The sequence below is a fragment of the Lepus europaeus genome, chromosome 2 (assembly GCF_033115175.1).
Source record: "Lepus europaeus isolate LE1 chromosome 2, mLepTim1.pri, whole genome shotgun sequence".
Classification (NCBI taxonomy): domain Eukaryota; kingdom Metazoa; phylum Chordata; class Mammalia; order Lagomorpha; family Leporidae; genus Lepus; species Lepus europaeus.
This window is the reverse complement of record NC_084828.1, coordinates 151,869,802-151,896,622: the sequence shown is the minus strand read 5'-3', so window position 1 is coordinate 151,896,622 and position 26,821 is coordinate 151,869,802. Positions and strand designations below refer to the sequence as shown.

The following is a 26,821-nucleotide window of genomic DNA, read 5'->3' as shown; positions in this document are numbered from 1 at the left end:
TGTGGACACCTTGGGACAGGCTCTTAGGACACCACATCCCATAGGGGAGTGCCTGGTTTGAGTCCTGGCTCCTCCCTTGCCATTCAGCTACCTGCCAATGCACACACTAGGAGACAGCCGGTGAGGGCTCAGGTATTTGGGTTCCTCCCACTCCCGGGGACAGCTGGACGAGTTCCTGGCTCCATTTCTCAGCCTAGCCCATTGTGGGTATTTGGGGGACTGATGGAGAATCTCTGTCTCTTTTTTTCCTCTGCTTTTTTCTTTCTTTTTTTAGATGTATTTATTTTTATTTGAGAAGAAGAGAGAGAGGGCTTCCATCCATTGGTTCACTCCCCAGCTGGCCACAACGGCCAGAGCTGGGCCAATCCGAAGCCAGGAGCCAGGAGTTTCTTCCAGGTCTCCGAGGTGAATGGAGGGGCCTGAGTACTTGGGCCATCCTCCACTGCTTTCCCAGGCCATCAGCAGGGACCTGGATCAGAAACAGGGCAGCCAGGACTTGAACTGGTGCCCATATGGGATGCCGGCACTGCAGGTGGAGGCTTAACCTACGCCATAGTGCCGGCTCCTCTCTGCTCTCTAAATAAAGTGATAAAAAGAACCTAGTGTTTTTTTTTTTAAAAAAGATGCTGGCCTTGAGGATTGAGTGTTGCGACCGTAAGCTGAGGAATGCCAGCAGCTACCAGAACTGTAGGAAATGAAGAGTGGCTCCTCCCCGGGAGGCTCCGAGGAGGTTGGCCCAGCTGACACCTCGGTTTTGGTCAGTGTTACCCATCTGGGGCTGCGGCCCCCGGAGCTGCGAGAGATTAAATAGCCACTGTTGTAAGGCATCAGTTTGATGGTCAGTTGTTAGGGCAGCCTTGCACGCGGATACAGCACGCCCAGGCTTCTCTCCAAGGCTCCCGTAGACTGGCCTTGATGGTGTGTTTGCATGCGCAGAACACTGTGACTGAGGCCAGCTTCAGTGAGGGCGTTCCCACAGCTGTGTATCACGACAGCCGGCCCTGCCATTGTGTGGTTTGGAGAGACAAGCCACGGAGTGGGGACAAGGCAGACCGAAGCCCAGGAGGAGCATCAGAGGCGAAGGAATCCACGAGGATGCTTCCACTGAGATGCAGCAGTGACTTGAGCAGCAGGGGTTTTGTCTGATTTCACGGAGCAGGCAGTCTGGACGGAGGCCAGGTGGTTGCACACTCGGCCTTGTCCACAGCTGAAGGGTGGCATCAGGGCCCCAGGTGCTGTCACCAGTCTCTCGTGATGCCAGGCTAAGGCTGCTCCAGGTATCTCGTGCAAGTTCAATGGCAGCTGGGAAGACCAAGGGCATTTGGGACCTGTAGCACGTGGCCTGGGAGCCCTTAGGCAGAGTCTGTCTCCAGTCTCTTTGGCCAGGGCTGAGTGGCAGACACACGTCACTGTCACAGTCATGGTATATTTGGGGCTGTGGAGGATGACACCTAGGAAGGGCAGCCTGGGCCACCCAGGAGCTGTTGGCCATGGAAGCCAGAGGTACCGGGATACTTTAACATGTTGATGGGAAATACAATTGAAAGACAAGTTTATTGTGGGCACAAAGATGTTGAAATACAGGCATACATGAAGGGGTCTTCAAATGCCTATTATGGAAAGATTATGTATGGATTTCTAAAAAAGTGTTTTTCAAGAAATTTTTGCACCAAAATAAACTTTGAATCCCATGATTTTGCCATGAGCACTCTCAGATCCCCTTGTATGTGCCAGCGAGTGGGGCTAGAAAGACGAGATGCTCCAATGGGTGTTTTCTTTTTTTTTTAAGATTTATTTTATTTATTTGAAAGAGTTACAGAGAGAGGTAGAGACAGAGAGAGAGGTCTTCCATCCGCTCGTTTATTCCCCAGATGGCTGCAACGGCCGGAGCTGCGCTGATCTGAAGCCAGGAGCCAGGAGTCTCCTCTGGGACTAGAACCAGTGCCCACATGGGATGCCGGCGCTTCAGGCCAGGGTTTTAACCCACTGCGCCACAGCGCCAGCCCCTCCAACAGGTATTTTCAGGAAGCCTGGGCTGCTGGCAGCTTGAGTCGTGGGTTGTCAGAAGAAAGAATGCCTTTTCATGACTAGCGGCATGCTTTGTGCATGAACTCAATTGTCCTGCTCCCCCAGACACCCATATTTCACTCCATGTACAAACAGGAGTGAGCCAGACCTTTTAAAAAAATGCATTCGGCAGGTAAATGTGGAGTTCCCGCCGTGCGTCGGCCACTGTGGGAACATGAAGGATGGAAGGCGTTTGGACAGGAGGATTGAGTCCCTTTAAGTAGCGGGACGAGCCCAGTCATTACCAGTGAACGCCCACCCGCTGGCCTCTCCACACCCGCCAGTCACTGCGAGTCGCTGTCACACTCTGAGGGCTGGGGAGGGGGGAGAGGCGAGGGCACCGCGCCGGGGAGCTCACAGGAAAATGGATTTATAGAGTCTTGCAGCAGAGGAAGAGGGGGTGAGGGAAAGGATCTTTTTTTTTCCAAAATACCATGACAAATGTGATTTCCAAATATAGTGTGCTTTAAAGCAGTCGGCGCAGGCTGCAGGGTGACAAGGAAGAAGTATGTTGTGGGTTCTCCTGTGAAACAGGACCAACGGGAGAGTAAATATATTTCATTCATGTATTTATGAACATGCGCGTATAAATAAAAGGCGATGTATTGTAAGGCAGTGGTTTATGTACGCGTTGAAGTCGATGAGCCCTGCGGTTCCAAGGCCTGGACGCCGAAGGGCGCCTGGTGCAGACCTCAGCCCAGGAGTCCCAGGGGGGCCACAGGCAGGAGATGGGTGTTCTGGCTCCTGCAGTCTGGCGGTGGGAATTCTGCCTCCTCTGCCGTCTTGTTTGGGTCAGGTCCTCGGTGCAGTGGACCCCCCTCTGGGGAGGCCCACCAGCTTCCCTCAGTTTCCCTATTCACCGGAAACACACTCAGAAACAATGTTTGATGAGGTACCTGGGCGTCCTAGGGCCCATCCGCTGACCCATGAAAAGAGCCGTCGGCAGGATAGAAGGGCTTGATCCCTAGGTTTTCCTCAGAGGGTTGAGGATAAAAGGCTGGGAGATGGTGCTGTAGGAGCTTTAGACACCGCACACACACACACACACGCACACACACCCCTTACAGTTTCTGTGGGTCAGACGTCCTACACTGGGTCCTCTGTTAGTATGTGTTCAGCTAATCAGAATCTCTGACTCGTGTCTCCCAGTCGGCAGGGCCGTGTTCCTTTTTAGGGAGTCAAGGCGAAGATTCTACTTCTGTACACACTCGGATTGTTGGCCAAGTTCAGTTCCTTGTGGTTGTAGGACTGAGGTACCTTGCTGGCTGTCAGCCAGGAGCTGGTCTTTGCTCCTAGGGGCTACCCCATTCCTTCTCATGCTTTCCGAATAGCCCCTGCAAGAAGTCCCCAAATGTGGAACCAGTTTAAGAACCACAGAGAAAGACAGCGCACGTGCTCTCCAGAGAGAACTGAAGTGTCAGATCATTACACACAGAGAGCTGGATGGTGTCCTGCCGAGTGCAGTGTCCACTCATTGCTACTCCTTGGACAATGTTCTTCCTGAATTCACTTAGCCAAGACGCATAAAACTAAATAAAAAGGAAGAGGCAGTGGGTGGAGTGTGGTCGGGAGTACACTCAGCGAGGGCAGGCTTCAGGTGGAGGGAGGGAGGTCTTTGTTCGGGGGCCTTGCAATGTCACCCTGCACTGGGTCCTGTTTCTTGTCGTTATCAGGGGCTTGTGTAAAGATCTAGAAGGAGGTGGACCTGCTAGAGACCAGAGCTGGGAGGCCACAGATTGTCCTGGGGGGACACCAGGGTCGACAGAGCACGGATGTCCTTGGGCTGCACCAGCGCTCAGCTGGGCGTGGCAAGAAGGAAGGCGGAGAGTTTGTTTGAGATGTGGAATGGGGAAGGCTCTGGACACCTGCCCGTGCCTGGGCCAGCCAGAGCTGCCTTTATGAGCTCTTCTGTTTTCACATGTTGGGCTTCCAAATTAGATTACATTCGATGTTAGTGAAGAATATCCAATTACCCTTAAAAAAAAAAAGAAAACAAGAAGTCTTGAAAATTACTGATCTAATCCAGCCTCCCCCCACTCTGCCCCCAATTTCTTAAATCTCTTCCAATCTCATTATCTACTAGTTTATGAATGTTGGACCAAAAACAGCCCAGTAAAATGTAATAGGGATACATTTTGGTATCACACAAAGAAATCAATTGTGTTTCGGTTCCAAAAAATCGATAATACGGAATGGAGACTAACTGATTGGACAGCAGTTCTAGTGAAAAGAGTTGCCTGCAGGCCAGGCATGGACCTCTTGCCCCCCGTCTGATGCTGTTGGCTGAGGCAGGAAATGGAGCCCCCGGGGCCGTGCCCTGTGCTGCTTTGCTCTGCCCGCGGTGGCCTTTGCTTTTGCGACCCGGCCCGGCCCAGCTCTGCTGCCTCCAGTGCTGTGGGGCCATCGCTGAGCCCATCGGCTGAATCCGCTCATCTCTCCCTTGGGCACCACCGTGTCGCACCTTACCTTAGAACGATTTGTCAAATCACTATTCGGACTCGTTGAGTCAGAAGCCGTTCACTCCTGACGTCCATTTTTCCTGGATTCAGCTTAGTTTCTTTCAAGGTACAGGTTTTTGGGCAAACCTTGGTTGAATAAATAATTGGATAATAGGAAGCTTAGAAAAGATACCTTTGGGCATATTTATGAAAATGCACACAGGAGGTCCTGTCCCTCTGTCTCTCATCTGCTGCTGGTGGGATCGGCGTCTTCTGTTGGGCTGTGAAAGCCATATTTGATGATTGAACAGGGGCAGGTTGGGGATCGCAAGAGGCGGTGACGCCTGGGAATGGTTGACGGCACTGGACACCTTCCCCTGAAGGGGGAGGGAGGGGCTGGCTTTGTGGTTTTGAGGGGCTGACTTAGGTGATGGTAAGGGAAGAGCTGGGTCCAGCTGGAGAGTTTGTGTGGGACTCTTCAGTGGTCGGAGTGGCTGGGGCTTGGGGTTGTCAACTCCTAGACCTGGGTGTGAGTCAGGTGTTCCAGTACCTTCTCTCAGGAGGGATGCTCTGGGGAGGAAGGGGCAGACCAGTGGCTCCCAGGCCCTGAGAACCACATGGGGACTTGAACTTGCCCAGGTCTCTGGCCCACTGTGGAGAGTCAGAGTCTGTGGGAGTTTGGTTGAGGGGTCTGGGTGTAAACCACGCGGCCAGGCCTGAGTCCACCAGCCTGGAGAGGCCGTGACCCCTTCTAGTTCTTGTAAGCTGGGCTGTGTCCAGCGCCTCTAGATCAGCTGCCTCTTGGCTGAAGTGGGAGAGTGTATTATCTCTGCTTAGGTCGCCTGGCAAAGTAGACTTAAGAAGGCTCGAGAACTAGTCTACTGAGGCCACAGGGCTGTGTTTATATCTCTACAACTTTCTTCTTTTCACATGGGCATTTCCTCAGAATGTCAAAGCATAGTTACGCATGTCACAATTCCATTCCTCACATACATCTGAAATGAAAACACATGTCCCAATAAAGACCCATCCGTGACTGTTCCTAGCAGCTTTGTTCATAATCTCCAAGATGTGGAAGCAACCTGAATGCCCATCGAGGGGTAAATCGATGAGCCAAATGCAGGATATCCCCGTAATAGAATGTCGTTTGGCAATAAAAAGGAATGCGGTGCTGATTCCTGCTGCAACGGGTGAACGTGACCGCGTTATGCTGGCACGAAAGCCAGTTGCGAAAGACCATGTCGTGTATGAACTCGCTGATATGAAATGTCCACGTGAGGCGACTCTGTGGACAGAAGCAGGTGCGTGGTTGCCTAGGGGTGCGTGGAGGAAAGGGAAGTGGCTGCTGATAGGCGCAGGGTGTTTTGGTGGGAGAGGGAAGTATGCTCATCTTAGATTGTGGCGGCAGTTGCACAACCGTGCATGTTTGATGGATGGTTGAATCGTAGGCTTCGAATGTGTAGATTTTAAGGCATTTCCCTTATATATTAATGAAGAAGTTGAAAAAATGATAGGTGGCCATTGAAGACATTTTAGAAAATACAAATAAGAAAAAGAATCTTATAATTATCTCATGATCCTATAATAATAATCTATAACAATCTCATCATCACCAGAAAGATAGCCACATAATCTTAGTGTATGGCCTTCCAGTGTGTACTCTGTCTACACTTGAATTTTGTGGTTTTTTTTTTTTTTTGCAAAAATGGGATCATGTTGTTCACACTGCCGTACATTTGTGTCTTAACAGTATTTCCTGAATGTTTCCGTGTCATTACCCAGGCTCTCACTCCCTGTTTTTAACGATGCTAGGGTCCTCCAGTGCACGCGCCGTTGTGTTTTACATTTAGTTTTTCCATTGGTGAACTTCTGGCGCGTTCAGTCTTGCTCTTCTGAGTCATGGGTATTATTTGGCTCATCACTGTGTTTCATATCAGTTTTGGTTCAAAAGTCTTTACCTGTTTAAAAAGTAAACTTTATCTTCTATAGCACTCTTAGGTTCACAGCAAAGTTGAATTGAAACTACACAGAGGCTGTATCTCCACACAGGTATAGCCTGCCCAACTGCCACCAGCCCCACCAAAGTATATTCACTACCACTAATGAACCTACAGTGGCACATCACTGTCACCAGAGATTAGAGATGACATCGGGGTTCCCACTTGGACAAATGCATAATGACACAGATCTACCACTGTGGTGCCATACAGAGTAATTCACTACCCTAAAGATCCTCTGTGCACCTGCCAGCCCACCCCTCTCCCCCAACCCCTGGAGACCACTGACCTCCTATTGTCCCCATAGTTTTGCCTTTTCCTGACTATTGTATGGTTGGAGCCCTACAGGATGTGGCCTCACCAGATTGGCTTCTTCCACTTAGCAGGATTCACTTAGGCTTCATCCATGCCTTCTGATGGCTTGATAGATCGTTTCTCTCGCGTGCAGAATAACAGTTCATCGTCCACAGCTTGTTTTCCCATGTATCGACCCAAGGGCATCTTGTTTGAGTAAAGCCCGAGGGCTGTGGTTGCTGGATCGGGTATGTTTAGAGACTGCCTGTCTTTTATAAGTGTTTATGCCATTCTGTGTCCCCACCAGCCATGAGTGACAGTCCTTGTTCCACACGCTCGCCTGGATGTGATGTTGTCAGCTTTTGGATTTTGGTATCTGGTTGTTGGAGTTTGCATTTCTCCAGTGCCATGTGATGCTGAGTGTCTTTCCATAGGCTTGTTCGACATCTGGGTGTCGTCTTTAGTGAACTGTGTCTGTTTAGTGTCTGTTCAGATCTCTGGCCTGTTTTTAAATTCGTCTTCTTATTGTTGAGTCGTACTGTTTTGTAGATTTTAGATGAAAGTCTGCATCAGTAGTGGGCGTTTAGTCCAGCAGCTAGGACACCGGCATGCACTGCTTACCTCTGGCTCCTGACACCTGCTTTGTGCTAACGCAGATCTGGGGAGGCAGTGAGAGCTCAAATAATTGAGTTCCTGCCGCCTACATGGGAGACTTGGATTGAATTCTGTCTCCCTCTGCCCAGCCTCCCAACTAAATAGCATAATTTTTAAAAAGTCTTTTATCAGATACATATTTGAGAATACTGTCTCTTGGTCTGTGGCTTGACTTATTCTCTTGAGGTACTTGGTTTTTTAAGCGAGTGAAATTTTGTCCCATAGAAACAAATTTCTCCTTTAATTTCATCTTGAAAATTCTTGATTTTTTTTTTTTTTTAGATGGAGGTTTGGGCAAGAAGGCGATAGGTGAGGATTAGCACAAAAACATTATTTTATTTAAAAAAAAAAAAACTATTTGGGCCGTAGGATTCTTCAAAGTCACTGTGAGACAAGCCATAGACTTCTTTCAACTTTTTTTTTTTTTTTTTTTTTTGGACAAGCAGGGTTAGACAGAGAGAGAGAAACAGAGAGAAAGAGAAAGGTCTTCCTTCCGTTGGTTCATACACACACACACACCAAAAAATGGCCACTATGGCCGGTGCTACGCCGATCCGAAGCCAGGAGCCAGATGCTTCTCCTGGTCTCCCATGTGGGTGCAGGGCCCAAGCACTTGGCCATCCTCCACTGCACTCCCGGGCCACAGCAGAGAGCTGGACTGGAAGAGGAGCAACCAGGACAGAATCGGCGCCTAACTGGGACTAGAACCCGGGGTGCTGGTGCCGCAGGCGGAGGATTAGCTTAGTGAGCCATGGCACCGGCCTCAACTTTCAACTCTTGTTCATTGTTGGACGTTTGGTTCTCTGGTCTCTGTTGGTTTCTGCTTGGTAACTAACCAGTCCCAACTCAGTGGCTTCAGATAACCATTTCTTTAGCTCTTGGTTCTTTGTGTCAACTGAGCAGCTCTTCTGCTGTGGGGTGGCTGTGCTGGGCTCCCTCACATGTCCATGGCGACGGCTGGATGACTGAAAGTAGCCTCACTCGGGTCTGGCACTCGGTCGGTTGCTGGCTAGGGCCACAGAGCCTGCTGTGTGAGCACCCAGCAGGCCAGCCTGGGAGTTTTCACAGGGTAGCTCACGGTCACGGAGTTCCCGAGAGCAGCAGTGGGAAGGTCTCAGGGCTTCAATGTGCGTCACAGTTGCTCATGTCCTGTTGGCCAAAGAGAGTCCAAAAACCAAGCTCAGGGACAAGAAATGGAGACAGAGACATCACTTCTGATGGGATAATCTGCAGTGTAGTGCAGGTGCACTATTTCTATATGAATATACTTCCAACCTCCACGTACAGAAGGCCCAGAAAAAGGGTGAAGCCACATCCTAAGAGGTGAGCTCACGTTTTTAGAGGTACGCTCCTGTCTCATTGTTAGATGTGATTTCCAGTCATTTTGATCAGACTTTGTGTCTACCGGAAGTGATGGCAGGAATCTGCCCTAGAGGTGCCGGGACAGGTGCATCTTTTGCTCGCCCAACAGCTGAGTGTCCCTTAGTCCTTGGGATTCCTCGGGAACAAGACTCTTTGCCCTGGTGGTGATCAATATGCTGAAACACTGGGGCGGGGGATGGATTTTCCGGAGGATCCTGAATGCAGTTGGTCTGTCTTTCTGGGACCATTTTCATTTTGTCTGACTGTGGATCTTTCCTTCATCAGCTCGTTCTTTGGTGGGTCCCAGTGCAGGTGCTGGTAGGGACCCACAGAGCATGTTACAGCTGTGTCTGGAGGAGCCGGGAGAGCGGGAGGTGGATTGTAGGGCTCCTGGCAGTGCAGGGCAGTGCGGCCAGGGGTCTGGGAATTCCAGCTGGAGGTTTCACGGTCTTGCAAGCCCAATCGGAAGTGCACTTGGCAGGAGCAGGATCCTGGGAGGCCACACCCCTGAGGGATGGGTGCGAAGAAATGTGGCTGGAAGGAGAGAGGCTGGAGTAACCATGGCAACGAGATGCTCCCAGTTGGGTCCCCCAGAGAGAGTATTGACCAGCTGTGATTGCCCAACACCAGGAGTGTAGCCCCTTGGGTTTACCTTGCATAGAAAGAAAGAAAGAAAAACCCATTGTGTTGGGTCTTCCTCAGTGCCCACAAGTCTTACCCACTGTCTTTTCAGTGGCCACAAGGCCACGACAGCCCAGCACACGTGGTTTTATGTGGCCTCGTCCACTCTTAGCTTGGGCAGTGGAAAACCCTTTAACTTCCATTGTCTCCTCTATTAAAACTGTGAAACAGCCTTTGGTCAGAGACATCTTCCTCCTGTTAGCATTTTAGGATCCTGGGCACACTGTCAGGGACCTCCTGCTGAGAGACAGACGTAGTGACCTTGACAGAGGGTCAAGTTCTAGAATTGTTGGAGACAAACTCCCCCACTCCAAAAAAGATGCCTTCACTTTGGGAAAGGAGTTTTTTCACTCCTCTCTCTTTTTCCTAGGTCATAGAATTAAAAATAGAAAGGAAAGGTTACAAATGCAATCCCTTGTCAACCTCAAAATGTTAAAACAGTGATAAAGTGCACATCCCATTTATTCCCAGAAAGTCTGATTTCCTGTCACTCATCACAGCAAGTGGGTGGGACTTGGCAAGCCCCTGGATGGAAAGAATGTTTCTTGTTTAATTGTTATCAAACAAAGCTGTTTCCAAGCCTGCCAGAGAAAACCCGCTGGCCCCCGTGTGATCAGCGTGTGCATAAGATGTCAGTGTCTGGGGGGAGGGAGGAGGGGTAGTGTCAGCCCCGTGCTGTCACAGCGCGTGCTCCCGCTGAGCGGCGGACGGCATGGAATGGTTGTGAGTTACTTAACTGTTTGCACCCAGAGCTGCAGCATCTGTGCCTGCTGATGGCAGCGTCTGTGCCAGCCGTCACCCCCTGCACCCCTAAATGAGGGAGATCTCCACAGTAGCACACCTCGCCTGGTGCCCTGGCGCTCGTTGGCGGGCAGGTGCACAGCAGAAGCTCTCAGAGGGATCCGGCGGCATAGGGTCGCCTGCCCTCTGTCACACAGCCCCTTGCCCTTCCTACCTTCTGTGTGCGGTACGTGACTTCTGAGAAACCACACACACCCGGCCTGGATCAGCCAGCGTGGCCAGGACTCCACAAGAACATTATCTTACTCGCACAGGTTTCGTTTTCCTGCCAGCTTGGCGTGGTACTTCAGGGGAAGCAGGCTAACGTTTCGAGCTGGGAGGTTCTTCCCCGGCGTGGGTTTTTATCTCTCCCTCCCAGGGTGTGCTGGTGGCGCTGCTGGGCCTCCCGGTAGGGTATCAAAAATGAGACTTCAGGGCTCCAGAGGTACTGAGCGGTCACAGCGTGTCTGGCATGGGGGAAATGAGAGCCACGTGTGCCAGCCTTGCGTGCCGACGCGTTAGCAGCTCTGAGACCCTCCATCTCCTTTCTTTGACATCACAGGAGGTGACTTCTGGTACAGTTCACCTGCTAGAGGTGTGCTGGGGTAAGCTGACCCTTCCTGGACTAATAACAACAGACCAGTTAGTGTGGCTGTGCAGTGACACTCTCCAAGCCTCAGCCAACTAAAAGAACAATCCTTGGTTGCTCCCGGGGCCCCAAGTCAGCTGGGTAGGTTTGCTGATCTGTTCTCAGCTGGGCTCACTTGTGCCTCTGCAGTCCCAGGCGCCTCCTGTCCTAGGGGGCTGGCCAGTGCCGGACCGCATCTCTCGTGTCTGCTGGTTGGCTGGGCCACGTGTCCCTCAAGTCACCAGCTGGGTTCCACAGGAGCAAGCGGAAGCAGCCGGGCCCCTGGGAGCCTGGTTCAGAACTCCCGTGATGTCGCGTCTGCCCTAGTCAGGTTGTCGGAGCAAGTTCCGAGACCAGTGGGGAGGTGAACTCCATCTCGGCGGGAGAAGCTGCTTTGTAGCCAAGGGGCCTGGATGCAGTGGGTTGGGAACGGAGACTATTTTTGCAAAACAGTGCTAGCAACAGTGATTATTTTGTTGCTCTCCTAGAAGGCTACAGGGTTTGCTTTCTGTCCTGGCCCAGGAAGTCGGACAAAGATGTGAATTTCCCAGAAGGGGTGGGTAAGGAGGCTTGGAGCTGTAGCCTTCTGTGTGCTGGGTGTATTTTCATCCACTCCCTTTTTCTACATCTAAGAACCAAGCTCCCTCCCTCTTTTTTTTTTTTTAACCTATTCTCTTTGAACATTATGAAAGCCACAGTTGTCTGAAATGAGATGAGATGACTACTCTCTCAGACTCTATTATGTTGACCTAATTACATATCAGCAAAATGGTTTTTTCTGGGGCATTGTGTGTAAAACAAAGAGGAAAACAGCATCTCCAGCCGGCCAGCCCTGCCTCCGGCTGGCGAGTCCACTGGTCCTGCCGCGGCCTGGGTGGAGTGTGGGGGGAGGGTGAGAAAGCCAGGGGTAGGCTGCCCTCTCCTGCCCTCCACTGCGCCTTCGCACGTTTCCATCTGATGGGAGCCACTCGCTCCTTCCCCCCACTGCCTGGGCCGGCCTCTCCTGGCACAGAAGAGGCTCGCTTGTTCTTTGCTTCCCCTGTGCCCAGCACAGGGCCAGGCTGACCGAATGCGTCGTGGCCCTGGGTGTAGCCTCGGCCAGTAGGACACTGAGGAACATGCTGAGCTGCCCGTAACACTGTCCGCCGTTGTGCTGTCCGCTTGGCCTTGGATAAGAGAAATGAAATAGTCCAGCTGCCCGGCTTGGCATCCTGCTCCTGCCCCACCACCGGGTCTCCACTTGGTGTCGCTGTGCGGGAACGCGACTCTCTTCTACCCCGTGTGCCGGTGTGTCTGGTGTTGGTGCTGACGGCGAAGTGGAGGCAACCCCCCCTGGCTTCCTGGGCCACGCTGGTGTGTTCTGTCTCATCCTCAGCACCCGTGACCTATGCCATCTGCTGCTTCCCTCCTGCAATGTCCCGCCGCGGTCTCCCAAGAGCTCCCTGGCCTCCCCCGGGGTGGTTGTCCTGCTTTAGACAATTGCCGGTTTGTCTCAAGCTCCCTTCTCAAGCCTGCTTCCCACCTTGGCCATGCACGAGCTGGTTTTTTCCAGCTCAGCTGTGTTTCTCGTTCATCTGCTCCCCTCCTGTGCCGGTCAGGAGACCCAGTCCTGAGCCAGCCTAACCCCTCTGGGGTGCTGTCTGCTCTGCATTGCCCAGCGCCTGCAAACCCTTGTCCCAGTCCCAGTCCCAGTCCCAGTCTCTCCTTCCTTCCTTTTGCTGCTGGCACAAACCACCACACTTAATACAGCCTGAGGTTGTGCTGCTCCAGTTCTGCAGGTCAGCGGGCTGAGGTGGGTGTTGCTGGGGTGGCATCAAGACATTGGCAAGGTCACATTGCTTCCGGGCAGTCTAGGAGAGAATTGGAGGCTGCCGTGTCCCTCGGCTGGTGACCCCTTTCTTGCATCACTCCTGCCTCTGCTGGGTCATCACATTCCTGCTGTGACCTTGGCCTTGACTCTCTGTAATCATAGCCTCTCTCGTTGCATTGGGCCCACCTGGATAATCCAGGGTCGAAGCCGCATCTCTAGATCCTTAACCACATCCCCACATCCCCTTTCCCGTGTTTGAGAGCATTTGCGCAGGCTCCTGGGGACTAGGAGGTGGCCCTCTCCGGGGCCCTTTGTTCTGTCGGCCACAAGCTGTTTCAGTTGGCTGCCTCCTGGACATTTCCCCAGGTTCCTCCAACTTGCTGAGCCTAGGGTAGAATCCACTCCCTCTCCTCCCTCCTTGTCGTGCGCGCCCCGGCCCAACCAGTGAGCACCCGTTACGCAGGCCCCCAAAGCCAGCGTAAGGGTGGAACCTGTGGATTTGTTAAGTCCAGGGCCGACAGACACTTGGGTGGTTGTCAGTGTCTTGCTGTTGCAGACAGCTCTCCGCGAATGGCTTTGTGTATTTTTTCTTTTTTTTTTCTATGCAGGATAAACTCCCAGAAGTGAGATTGTGGGATCAAAGGGTAAACATATTTGTAGTGTTGGGAGACGCTGTTGGGTTGTCAGCTGTGGGGGTTGAGTCGGTCTGGCTCCCCAGCCCCCGACCGTGAGCAGTGTGTAAGAATTCCTGCTCCCCCACAGCCTTGCCCACAAAGTGGGTTGTCACAGGAGAGAGATATAAAAAATAGTGTCACAGGGTGGCTTTAATTCGCGTTTCTCTTATTATGAAATTCTGTGCTTTTTGTGCACGCAATGGGACCTTCTGAATGTTCCTTTCTCTTCATCTCCTTATCCATTTTGAACTTGAGTTCTTACCACTTTCTAGAAGCTCTGTTCTTTTGTGATATGAGCCACAGGTATTGTCCTATTTCATGTGTCTTCTAAATTTGCATAGATTGTCTTTTGTCATGCAGGTAGGTTTTTATGTAGTCAGCTTGATTTTTATTTCCATGCTTCTGGATTCTAAGACCTCTCCGTGGACCCTTTGACATTAAAATAATAGAATTGTATCAAATTGAGCGTCAGAACTTCGGCATCTGCTTCTTTTCTGACGAATTCCAGTGGAGTGATAGCAAAGGAATCATGTTGATAGGTGATAGATTGAATGAGTGCTTAGATCTTAGATCCTGTATTTGCAGGTACACCTGCTCACTATTGTTTATGTACAGCCCCCAGTCAGCGTGCCTGCTGTCTCTCTGGTCATCTATAGACATGTGCAGAGTTGCACAAGAACTGAACCACCTGATGTGTGTGACCCAGGCGGTGCCTGTGTCAGTGTTGTGGGGCTCGTGTTACAAACAGGCGTGCTCTCTGTGAAGGAAATCTTTTATTTATGTATTTCAGAGAGACAGAGAAATAATCCCATCCCCTGGCTCACTTCCCAAATGCCTGCGACACCCAGGGAGGGATTGGCCACAGCTCGGGAGCCTGGAGTTTAATCTCCCACATTGGCGGCCGGGACCCAAATACCCAAGCGATCCTCCGCTGCTCCTACAGGCTGGAATGGGCAGCAGAGCGGGGACTGCAGCCCAGGCCCTCCGACAACTGAACGTGGGCATCCCCAGTGGCATCTTCAGTGCCAGGCCAAACGCTGGCCCCTGCCCTCAGCTGTGGTGTTTGCTGTCCACTGAGTGCCAGTTTTTTTGTTTTGGTTTTGTGCTTTTTCTTGGTGATTTTGCAGTTAAAAATGACCCCCAAGAAAAGTGCTGCCGCGCCGTCCAGTGTCCTAAGCCAGAGTGCCCTGAAGTGCTTCATAGAGCAGGTGGGAGTGGCAGGTAAGCTTTGTTCAGTCATGAGATAGGTGCGACCAACCTCGAGTTCACTGTTCAGTGCATCAAGCAGGCGTCTCTAAAAAGCAAGGTTATATGCTGATTGGTTGGCCGAAGTGTGCGAGGCTTTCAGGGACCTAACTGTGCACTTCCTCTAGTTGTGGCCCTCTGGGGAGTGAACCAGCAGATGGAGGACCTCTCTCTCTCTCTCTCTCTCTGTCTCTCTCTGTCTCTCTCTGCCTCTGCTTCTCTCTCTGTGTAACTTTGACTTTCAGATAAATAAATAAATCTTAAAAAAAAAAAGCAGAGATAGAAAAGAAATAGACAAGCAAACATTTAAATTGTGGTAATTAAAAATCCCAGAACAGACAAAATTAAACTATAGTGACAGGGTTACCTGGGATTAGGCATAGACAATTGGATTTAGAGATGATAAAATGTTATATATTTTTAAAAAGTCTTGGGCTCTGCACCTGCATGGGAGACCAGGAGGAAGCACCTGGCTCCTGGCTTTGGATCGGCGCAGAGGGCCAGCCACAGCGCGCCAGCCATAGCAGCCATTTGGGGAGTGAACCAACGAAGGAAGACCTTTCTCTCTCTCTCTCTCACTGTCTAACTCTGCCTGTCAAAAAAGAAAAAAAAAAAAAGAAAAAGAAATAAAATAAAATAAATAAATTTTTTTAAAAAAGTCTTTCCCAAATTTTCACTTAACACGAAATCCAGAAAGAAAGAAAACAGAAAATGGAGGGGGGGGGGGGGAAGTTCTCAAAGGAAAACAGAGAACACCATTTAGAATTGAAGGCCGTAGGTAAATCGCGCTTTGACTAAAACAGACCCACACTGAGTCACATTGTAGTGAAATTGTGGAGCTTCTTGGGGCGGGGGGACACCCCAAAAACTTCCAAAGCAACGAAACAGTTGCTGCTCGAAGGGTTGATAACCAGAGTGGGCGTCTCAGCAGTAGGACTGACACCCAGCAGCAGCGGAGCAAGACCTGAAGGTTCTGACGGGGACAGGTGACTGATCAGTGTAAGAGGCACTGGACGTAGTTAGGACGCCGCCATCCCATGTTGGGTGCCTGGGCTCAGGTTGCAGCTCTGTTCCCAATTCCGCCTTCCTGCCAGTGGCTCAAGTAATTGAGTTCCTGCCACCCACAAGGGGACCTGGATTAGGTTCCTGGCTCTGGGCTCCTTAGACGTTGTGGGCATTTGGAGAGGGAATCAGTGGATGGGAACGTTCTCTCTCTCTCTCTCTCTCTCTCTCTCTCTCTCTCTCTCTCTCTCCACACACCCCTGTGTGTGTCTCTGTTTCTTAAATAAATGAATGAATAAAATTGAAGTACAGATAGAGATGTATGTCTGGAAAAGCAGAGTTCACCCAGGCTTCTGTAGCCAGACTGTTAGTTAAGGGTGAGGTCGAGGCCGTCTGCTGGAAACACAAGGATCCCAGTTTCTGCAGGAGCCAGTAGGGCATGTGTTCCAGCAAAATGAGAAAAACGAAAGAGAAGACACTGCTGTAACACCAGTGTGGGAGCGCCCAGGCGTGGGGAGCAGCAAACCAGACTGGAGCAAGGGTTCAGAGCGCTCCAGGGGAACAAATGGAGCTGAAGTGCAGAGGCTCACGGGATAGCTCCTGGTGGGCGCGAAACAGAGCTGTGGTTGCCCCTGTAGCCACAGGTGTCCTCTGGGGCCTGGTTCCAGGAGCCCTGCAGATACCCAAATCTGAACCTGCTCCAGTCCCTTACATAAGACAGCATGTTGTTTCCACAAAATCTACGCAGTCCTCTCCTAGGCTTCAACTCATGTCTAGATCACTTGCAATGCTTAATGCAGTGTAAATGCTGTGTAAATTGTGGTTGCATCTAGTTGTTTAGAGTATAATTAGACAAGCAAAAAATTATCTGCTCTGTACAAACGCAATTTTTTAAAAAAATATTTTTCTATCTTTGGTTGAATCCTTAGATATAAAACTTGCATAATGTGGAGGGGGAAACTGTAGTGCAACATGTGGAATAAGTTAGTCATGGGTTCATGCCCAACCAGGCAGATGAAAAAAATTTGAGGTAACGATTAACTCCAGGAAAAATAATGGGTTATATAAGAAAGGAGGCATGCTTCCAATTCATTACTTGAGTCAGCACTGAGCAGTATTTACAAAGTTGTTATAGCTCCAACATTGATTTAAAAAATATTTTATATGAAGGAGTCATAGAGAGAGGGGGACAGAAAGATCTTCTATCTGCTGGTTCACTCCCCAAATGGCTGCAACATCGGAGCCAGGCCAAACCCAGGAGCCAGGCGCTTCTTCCAGGTCTCCCACAAGGGTGCAGGGGCCCAAGCACTTGGACAATCTTCTACTGCTTTCCCAGGCACATTAGCAGGGAGATGGGTTGGAAGTGGAGCAGCCAGGACTTGAACTGGCACCCATATGGGATGCTGATGTTGCAGGCGGTGGCTTAACCTGTTGTACCACAGTGGCAATCCCAAAACAAACACTGGTCTTTTGATTGAATTAAAGTTGCAAATTAACAGTTGGAGGCACAAAGAAAAGAAGTAACCGATGTCTATGGGAGTGGTGAGCCTTTATTTCCATGGTAGCAATTAATGATACCAAAAGTTGATAGGTCAAATAATAGTGATAGAAGTGTCAGACAGCAGGTTCACAAAAGGCGCAGAAGTGGCATCTGTAGGACTCCTCGCCATGAGGGCAGAGCGTCCCTAATCACGCTTCTGAGGTGTGGACACTGCCCCAGACCCACGTCCACACTCCCTTCACACAGAGGAATTGGAATGAGCCCTTTTCTTTAAGAGTTATTTATTTGAAAGACAGAGTTACAGAGAAGCAGAGATAGAAACTGAGAGAGCTGTCTTCTGTCCGCTGGTTCACTCCCCAGATGGCCACAGTGGCTGGAGCTGAGCTGATCCGAAGCCAGGAGCCAGGAGCTTCTTCTGGTCTCCCAGGTGCAGGTGCAGGGGCCCAAGGACTTGGGGCATCTTCTACTGCTTTCCCAGGCCATAGCAGAGAGCTGGGTGGGAAGTGGAGCAGCCAAGACTTGAACCAGTGCCCATATGGGATGCCGGCACCGCAGAAGGCAGCTTTACCCGCCACGGCACAGCGCCAGCCCCTGAGTGAGCCTTTTCTTGCTAAGTGCTTTTCCTGGAATATTGCTTCCACAGATTGAAAGTGGTAGAATTGGGTTGGGGGGGCGGGAGGGACAGCAAACTGACTGTCGGGATGCAGACTCTGCCCTAGGACCACCGAGTGGTCTCCTGATTCCTTCCCTGCCCAGCAGATCGTAACAGTGAGCCAAGGACATGTGCCTTGCCTGGTCATCTCCACGTCCCGTTGTCGCCGTGCTTGGAGCGTAGGGGGAGTGGTGTCGGATGCCTTTTCTTTAGTCGGTTTGCAACCACTGGAGAAACGCAAGGGAACAAAGCAAATCCGAGCCATCCACACACATGCACGCCTTTTGGACGAACTGGAAACCACAGGACTTGCTCTGGTTTTGTTTATTTTTTTTTTTCCTTTCACGCTGCAGGTGTGATGGGGGATTATGTATCCACCGCAGGAGAGTAGAGAGTTAATTAAAATTTTGCTCCCACTCCCAGGAAGAAATGTCTTTGCGTTTGATAAGCAGGCTGGCTTTCGAGTGCTGTGAGTGCTGTGGGTGCTTTCGTGTCCTCACTGGAGTGTCACAGAAAAGCAGATCAAAGAGCCGCCCGCCCGGATCCGCTGCCTGCCTGCTCTCCCCGCTAATGGACTTGAAAGCGTCTTCCAGGGGCTGTGTAGGGCCGGCACCTACATTAGAAACGCCGCCTTCTTCCTTCCTATGCTGAGGGCCTGCAGACCTGCCTTCCTGGGCACTTCCCTAAGACCACGCTTCAGGATCATCAAGTCAGGTCCCGCCCAGATGGGTGGGCGGCCACAGCACCTGGCCCCTGCCCTGTTGGTCTGCTGGTCTGCTCACCTAGTGGCATTCGGGAGCCCGCACCTGAGCATGAACCCAAGCCTGGCGCTGCTCTGCGGTGTTCTCCCGGGTCCTTCCGGCCTGAGCGATTCTGCACCGTCTGCCCGACACCCCCCACCCCGACAATGGGGGAGGAGTCGGGAGAGAACTGTTTGGACAAAAAAAAAAATTCCTGCTGCTTTTCTCTTTAAGATAATGACAAAACGGAGCAAAATAGGAAGCTTCTGCAGGGGTGAGGCCTGTCTTAGCAGGAGGGTCCTTCATTGTCTCGCAGCCCCAGGGCCCTGTGGACAACCCCCACCCCAGGGGGCAGCCACCAATCAAAGGGCTCCATTCTGCCACTCAGCTTTGCGAGGTGCCAACGCGTGTCCTGGTTGCCATGGCTACTGTCTGATTGTGGCAGGCTTGTCACAGTGCTTGATAAAGTGGGAAGGTTATTCTTGATAGGCCCAAGTAATCATAACCTCGCTGGGCTGGAGAGGGTGGGTTTCACAGTTTTTTCTCCCCTCCTCTCTTTCAACCGAGAATGCAGGGTTGGGGGGGCAGGGGTTCTCTGGAGAAAACAACCCCATGGCTCTTACTGCGGCAGGTGGGGGCCGGTGCCCAGCAGGAGGGACCCTGGCCCCGCTGGCCTGGAAGGGAGCTATCCCCTGGCTCGGAGGGTCCCTGGGGCAGCTGCTGGGTCACCCTCAGCCTCCTTGGGGCCACACTGGTGCCCTCACCATCCCTCCACCAAGGCGGCCCGGTCCTCCCCCTTCCTCTCCCCCCTCCTGCTTCTCCTTTCTTCAGTAACTTTCCTTCCTCCCCTCTTTTCTCTTCTGGCTCTCTCCTCTCCCTCCCTCTCACACACGCAGCTGATCTGTTGGGAGCCCGGCATCTCCCTTGTCACGTGGCGGGAGGTGGGTCAGGGAAGAGGTGACAGCTGATGGGTTCTGGCTGCAGAACCGCAGGCTCTTGGGCCTGAAAGGGACCTAAGAGATCATCGGCTCTCAGGTTTCGTGAGACCAGAAGGCACAGGTTGGTGACTGGGAGAAGGGGGTGGGTGGCACGGGGCTGACAGCCTGTGTTTGCAACAGGTTCCCAAGGGATCCTGGCTGCAGATCCCTGCTTTTAGAGCTGTGGCCCGGGCCACCATTCCTGTGTATGGGTGAGGCAAGTCAGGCCCCCAGAGGAGTAGCTCTCCAGGGGTGCAGGTGATGTAGTGGCCACTGGCACTGGTGCCAAGTTGTAGGCACATGTGAAACCATTCAGAGAGGCTGGGTGGCGGGCCCCTCCCGTCTCCTCTAGCTCCCTAGCCCAGGGCGGCTGTGTGATCTGCCCCCCAGCGGCTGCCTGTCCCCACCTAGACGAACAGCCTCTCTCACTGCGGATGGTCCCTGCCCTGTGCAGCACCCAGGCTGCCTTTGAGTTGAGCCCACCTGGCTCGGGCTCCTGGGGCCAGCTCCGTCTGCTCACGCACGTGCTGGAGTCCAGAGTGCCCCCCAGACCCCCTGTGAGGTCTCTGCTCACCCCCTCCCCCAGCCCAGGGAGCCAGCTTGTCCGGGGCCGGGGGCCGGGTGACTCAGCACCTCTTTGGGGCGAGGGAATTGTGCTTCCTCAGCGGCACTCACGAGGCTTTTGTCCAGATGAGAATGAAACATTGTGGCACCAACGGCCCGTGTGAGCACTGGTTCAAGTCCCGGCTGCTCCACTTCCGATCCAGCTCCCTACTCATGCTCCTGGGAAGGCAGCAGAAGATGGCCAAGTACTTGGGCCCCTGCCACCTTCGTGGGAACCCCAGTTGGGAGTTCTAAGCTCCTGGCTTCTGCTTGGCTCAGCTCTGGCCATTGTAGCCATTTGGGGAGTGAACCAGCGGATGGAAAATATCTCTCTCTCTCCCTTCCTCCCTCCCTCTCCTTCCCTCTTTTTCTCTCTCTGTCATTCTGCCTTTGGAATAAATAAGTACATCTTTTTTTTTCAGAAGAGAATAAAACACGGTGAATGCATTAATCTTCTGAGGCTAACTCGCTGCCGGCCACACTGATGGAATCGGGCCCAGGGGTACCTGGCCGGGCCTCGAGCTGCTTTTTGGGGCTGGGGGAGGGAGCGGGCCCTGACAGCAGCCTTTTCTCCCCCCAGGGCGTCGAGGTGCAGACGGACTACGTGCCCCTGCTGAACTCGCTGGCGGCCTACGGCTGGCAGCTCACCTGTGTGCTGCCGACGCCCGTCCTCAAGACCACCAGGTAACGGCAATGACTGTCCCCGCGAGCGCCGGGCACTGCTCCTGGTAAGCGCTGCAGGCCGCGGCCGCCCCGTTGTCCCCTCCGGGGCTGGTCGCTCGCCCAAGCTCTGGAGAGCGGGCAGAGCTGAGGCCCTGCCTGCTTCACCGCCATGCAGAGCACCCGTGAGTCACGGGGCCCCGGGGTCCCTGGGTGCCTCCAGCACCCAGTGTGTGTTCTGTGCCAGGCGAGGTGGGCACTAAAGCCTCACTCATGCCCGAGAAGAAACCGGAGTCCCATGAGCTGGACTTCATAACAGTTAAACTCATCTCACAGCGAGGCCCGTGAGGTCAAGGTTGAGGGGCTCGCCACGGTCCCTGCGCTGATCAGTAGGTAGTGTGGTGAGGCAGCCTGGTCCCGCGTGGCCTTCCTCGCAGCTGAACATCCTTGGCTGTTTGTCCCTTGAGCCTGGTCGTAGCCAGCCCTAAAAGGCCGTCCACCTGTGTTTGGGGTTTGCTCACTTATTTAGTCTCCTAATTGCCCTGTGGGACACTAAGCATAAATACGATTCCCATTTTACAGGTGAGCAAACTGAGGCTCGGTCCCATCCAGCTAACAAGTGGCACAACCTGGGCCTGGACCTTAAGTATGCAGGGTCGGGCACTTCTCCCGTGCCTGGCCACCTCCCCCCTGACTTAATAGGGGTGCCCACTCCCAGCGGCCCTCGGGATACCACCTTCTCCAAGGCCCACTGCCCACTCGCCACTGCAGGGGAACGGGCAGCGTGAGGCAAGGCTGGTGATGCAGGTGACGGGAGTAGAGAATGACAGTGGCAATCAAAGCCTTTCCTGGCTCCCGCCTCCGTCTTCTCTGGACCCTCCCGTGTCTGCCTCCTGCCCCTGGATCTCGGTGGGCCTGTGCACCTGCAGCAGCCACTCTGGCTGCCCCTTGGCCCCTGGGAGCTGCCATCCTACCTACTGCAGCCCCGTGAGCAGAACGCTCAAGTGTGCCACTGGCCACCTGTGATGGTGGCCATGCGATAGAAGTTCTCCGAGTGTCCAGCGGCTGTGTGTGGGAAAGAAGCCCTGGCTGGTCTGCGGCTGTCTCGGTCCTGTCTCGCTCTTGGACAACAGTCACGCTTGCAGGAGGATGCTCCTGCATCCGTACCCAGTGCGCCTTGAGCCCTCCTGGTGGAGCAGAGAGCGCATGGACCAGGAAGCTGGTGTGCGCATCCTAACTGTGCCGTGAGAGCCTGCTCCTGCCCTGAGCTCGGTGTGTAAGAGCCCAGGCCGGCAGCTGGCACAGAATCCGTGCTGACTAGATGTTAGCCCTCACCTCCTTTGCGTGGCTGGGTGTGGTACTGTCAGTGGGGCCCAGGAGGCCACGCCAAATGGATTTCAGAAAGTGCTAGGAGGCTGGAGGCAGGGAGAACGTGCTGATTACCTGTTTGGTTAATGTGAACTCACTGCTGGGCAACTGGGCCCATCATCTCGCTGCTGGCCTGGTGCAGCACCATCAGTGACCACCTGCACAGCCCCCCCCACCCCGCCTCCATGGCTGAGACCCTGGGTCCGCCTTGCCTCTGCCCCCCCATTGTGTCATGGCCGGGGGTCCTGAGCTCATGGCCCCCATCTGCCCACCATGCCGCACGTCATCACCAAGGACAGACTGGGAAGAGACCCCACCCCTTTGAGACTCCCTGCAGTGGCCATGATGCCCTCCAGGGCCAGGGTGCCAGTGGGCGCGTCACAGGTCCGGGCAGCTCTCAGCTTGGGAGGTGACTCTGCAGGGGAAGCCCACAAGGCTGCGACCGCCACCCCTGGAAGCAAGGCTGGAAGCTGGGCTAGGAGCGTGGAGCCAGGGCGCCTCCTGGTGCAGCCTCCCTTGCAGTGGGAGGTCTCCACGGCCGTGTCTGTCTCGGGTGTGGGGTTCCTCTGGGGCCAGCGGGACTCACTCTCGGTGCCGTGTGTTCCAGGGAGGGCAGTGTGTCCACCAAGCAGATCGTCTTTCTCCAGAGGCCCTGTCTACCTCAGAAAATCAAGAAGAAGGAGTCAAAGGTAAGAGGCCTTGGCTTCCGCGGGCAGGGCCTCACCCACTCGTAAGGGCCCCCAAAGCTGCCGATCTCCCAGCCAGGCCCGAGTCACGCCTGAGGCTGTTGGAACAGGGTGTCTGGGGCGCTAGGGGGCCTCGTCTCCAGCCCCTTGCTGGGCAGGCTGGAGGGCAGGGAGGGGCTCTGCCGCACGCCCCTGCCCCCATGCGCATGTCCTGTGTGCCCCCGGACCCAAAGTAGTAGATGCGCGGTGCCTGCTGCATCGGACCGGGCCGGGGTGGCTTGAACCTGGGCCGGCTTCTCTGTACCTTGGTCTCAGGACGAGCCTGCCGGAGCTCTGGCCTGCCCACTGGATACCCTTGGCACATGCGCAGTTTGCTGAGCTCAGCGGGGAGATCCTGACATATCCAGGCAAAGGCCTCCGAGTGTGGAGAGAGGCCGGCCCCAGCCTGCAGCAGCGAGCCCTCGGGATCCCCGCGTGGACTTCCCGTGGGCCGACTCTGGACACAGACGGGGGCTGTCCCAAGGCTGAGCTGCAGGTGCTCTGCTTGTACCAGGTGATTCCCATGCTTTGCAGCCAGTGGGTGCCTTCCTGGGCTGTCTCATGAGGCCAGGGGGTCATGTGGCCGTCAGGGGGCGCCTGTGTCCACAGCTTGCTCCGTGCAGTGCGCCTGAGCTGCCCTGCTCCTGGTGCTTGGAGCCTTGCCCACGTTCCCCACTCGCGGACCCTCGTGTTCTAATGATGCGGGGCCCCCGGCGGGAGCATCTCAGGGACAAGCAGCCTGGAGCAGGGGACAGTCTCTCTGCAGGCTGTGAGGTCACGATGTGGCAGGTGACAGCCGTGGTGGGCCCGGGGCAGCTGCGTCTGCCACAGACCCCTCTCTGTGGCTGCCCGGCCATTCACAGAGTGACAGTGGACACGCAATATGCGTGAGGTCCCTGGCAGGTGCTGGAGGAAATCCAGGCTTGGCGCTTGAGAGGGACACGGTGCCGCCGTCCCAGCCGGGTTCAGGCGCACAGGGCCGGCATGGTCCCAGGGCTGACGGGGCAGGGAGGTCCTGGCACTGGGGGCGATGAAGGCAGTGGGAACTAGAGCAGGCAGGAATGACGGGGCGGCGCTTTCAAAGCTGCCGTAAGAGGGCAGAGCCAGCCAGAGGGGATGGAGTCCCCCCACCTTTTTTTTTTCCTAGTAGCTTCCCAGCCTGGGGGTTTCCTTCTCCTGGAATGGCCTGCCAGAGTCCATGTTCAAGTTCCCATGGGGTTCTGTGAAAACACTAAGTGGAGACTGGTATCGTGTGCAAACAGGAACAGACTTCATTGAACAGTGAGGGAATAAACACACATTCATGTGGGGTGGGGGCTGCCCCACACAGAGAAATACCCAACATGAGTGGGCCAAAGAGTTGCCCATACACGAGAGAAAAAGCCCAAAAATGGTACCTTCCAGAGAGCATAGGAGACGCATGCCTAAGTGCATTCTGGGTGGAAAAAGAAAGACCTCCCTCGTACCTGCCCCCTCTTTTTGTAAGGAAAGGCATGGTGCCTGGGGGTGGGAGGATCTGAGCGTGCACCTTGGTCCTGGATGCAACAGGTGCATCCTGGGAAAGTAGACGTATCAAACTGACAGTTAAAGAGCTAGGGTGACATTGCAGGGGTACACGAATTCCAGCTCGCCTGCACGTAACTGCCTACCTCCGCCTTGTCACCAGGACCGACCTGGACTGACGGAGGTGCTTGACAGGTATTTGTTGAATCAGCGAGTGAGGAATCAGATTTCTAAGCCTGGGACGTTGGTACTCAGCCTGGCATTGCCGTTTAAGGAAAGACATGGTTAAGTCTGCCCACCAAGGACGCGGAGTGTCCAGAATTCTTTGATCAGCAGAACAGACAGAATCCTCCAGTCTTTGGCAGCATTTAGGGACACCTGTTACCCGTGTATACATGAGGTGTATATGTGTGTGGTCTTCAGAGCAAGTATTAAGCACCTGCCCAGGGGACGGTGGTGTCCACAGGGAGAAGTCCTCCTTCCACTGCAGCACTGTGGAGGACAGGCTAAATCCCGGGACCTCGGCTGCCACGGCTGGGCACTGCTGGAAAAGGCAGGGTCTTCCCGTTGGCACAGTTCTTTCTGAGTCGGGTGGCTGGTCGGGTTTGGTGGCTCACACCAAGTTCCCCAACTCAGCGCAGCCTGGGTCACCCTGGACTTGCTGGCTAAGCTCAAACTCTCCCGGTGCAGGATACGCACCCCAGGCTGGACTTCCCCACAGAGGCGCAGCCTTGAACAGCAGGTGCAGTCCCGGGGGCCACGCTCCCGGCCTCTCCTCTCTGCCTCTACGGAGTCGAGAGCCTCGGGATCTGGAACAGTTCTCGTTGTTTCTTAGAGACGTGACCGTCCCCAGCTGGAAGGAGACGGTGAGCCCTGCGCGTGCAGGGAGACCGGTGTGGAGATGGCAGGGGCGTGGCTGGCAGAGCTGGGGCTGGGGAAGGTAGGGGGCGAAGGAGCTACTGTTTTTTCCCAGCTGTCTCAAATGCTAAACTCCGCCCTGTTTTTCTGACTATTTCAAAGTGTGTTCCCCGGGCCCACGGTGTGGGCATCACCCGGGAGCTTGGCCAAGATGCAGTGTCCCAGGTGGCCCCAGGCCCACAGAAGTCAGAAGCTCCGGGAGTGGTGAGGGTGGATGATGTTGAAGCCCATGCAAGGCTCAGAGCCAGATTTTTCCTTAAGAGTCTGGGCCCTTTATAAATTGATTATTTTTAAATGGGTCTGTCGGGGAACCTTTGGTGTAGAATTTGTTTTGTCTTTAAAGAGGTTTTTAAAAAATTTATTAGAAAGAGTTACAGAGAGACAGAGAGCTCTTCCATCCACTGATTTCACTCCCCAAGTGGCCACAATGGCCAGGGCTGGGCCAGGCTGAAGCCGGGAGCCTGGACCTCCACCGGGGTCTCCTACGTGGGTGGCAGAAGCTGAAGTACTGGGGCCATCTTCTGCTGCTTTCCCAGGCGCATTAGCAGGGAGCTGGACTGGACGTGGAGCAGCTGGGACACAAGCCGGTGTCTGTATGGGATGCTGACTATGCAGGCGCGACGCCACAGTGCTGGCCCCTAGAGTCTGTTTGTAGTAAGCCAAACTGGCATATCTTTAAGGCCATTAAATCTGGACTTCCATTAGCCACTCAGCCTAAGGGCAAGCCCTGACCTAGCAGATCCATCTGTCATGGTTAAGCCAGGAGGCTGGCGCACTCAGGCAGGGGCCGTCCTATGGGCTTCCGGGGTGAGAACCGACACCTTCTACCCAGGACTAGGAGCTGGAGAGAGAGAGTGTAGAGGTGGAGACATCTGTCTGAATGTCAGCTCCTCTGTTTCTTAGCTGTGTGACTTTGGGCAAGTAACGTAACCTCTCTGAACCTCCCCTTGCTCATCTTTAGAGTGATGCTAAAGATACCTACTGAGAGTCTTGCTTTGGGAATTCAGGAGAGTGTGACAGCCCATCGTAGTGTAGGACACACAGTGGGTGCCTCATTCTCAGGCAGTCTGCCCCAGCTCTTCCCGGGTGATACCGTGGCCCCTGCGGTCTGGCCTCAGCCTCCTCCCTGCTCCGTGAGAAGGGAGGAGAAAGGAGAACTGAGTGGATCCTCCCTGGAGCCGCCAGTGAGGGCTGTGGGGGCCCACGCAGCACCCGGAGTCACTGGGCTCACCCAGGACCCCATCTGAGGACACAGAACACGGTGCCGGTTTTGAATGCATTCGGCATGGCAGATTTTTCTGTGGTGACTCCAAAGCAGATGCGTCCCACCCAGCTCAGTGCCGACAGTCCCCAGGCGTTGCTGGGACAAACATGACATCTTCTGCTGCTTTCCCAGGCCATAGCAGAGAGCTGGATTGGAAGAGGAGCAGCCGGGACTTGAACCGGTGCCCATTACAGGATGCTGGTGCTGCAGGCTGGGGCTTGTGCCACAGTGTCGGGCCTGGGTCTGGCACTTTTGGAAGCGCCCCCAGCAGCTCCCTG

The 26,821-nt window shown here is 53.8% G+C and overlaps 1 protein-coding gene across 5 annotated transcripts in view; it reads left to right on the top strand.

Moving 5' to 3' along the window:
• Positions 1-26,821, top strand: part of RFTN1 (raftlin, lipid raft linker 1) — a 225,564-nt gene that overhangs the window by 196,634 nt on the left and 2,109 nt on the right. For all 5 annotated transcript variants that reach the window (XM_062215040.1, XM_062215057.1, XM_062215030.1 and 2 more), the window contains exons 8-9: positions 20,686-20,789; positions 22,741-22,822. In XM_062215040.1, the coding sequence (XP_062071024.1) occupies positions 20,686-20,789; positions 22,741-22,822 (186 nt within the window). The remainder of the gene's footprint in view (positions 1-20,685; positions 20,790-22,740; positions 22,823-26,821) is intronic.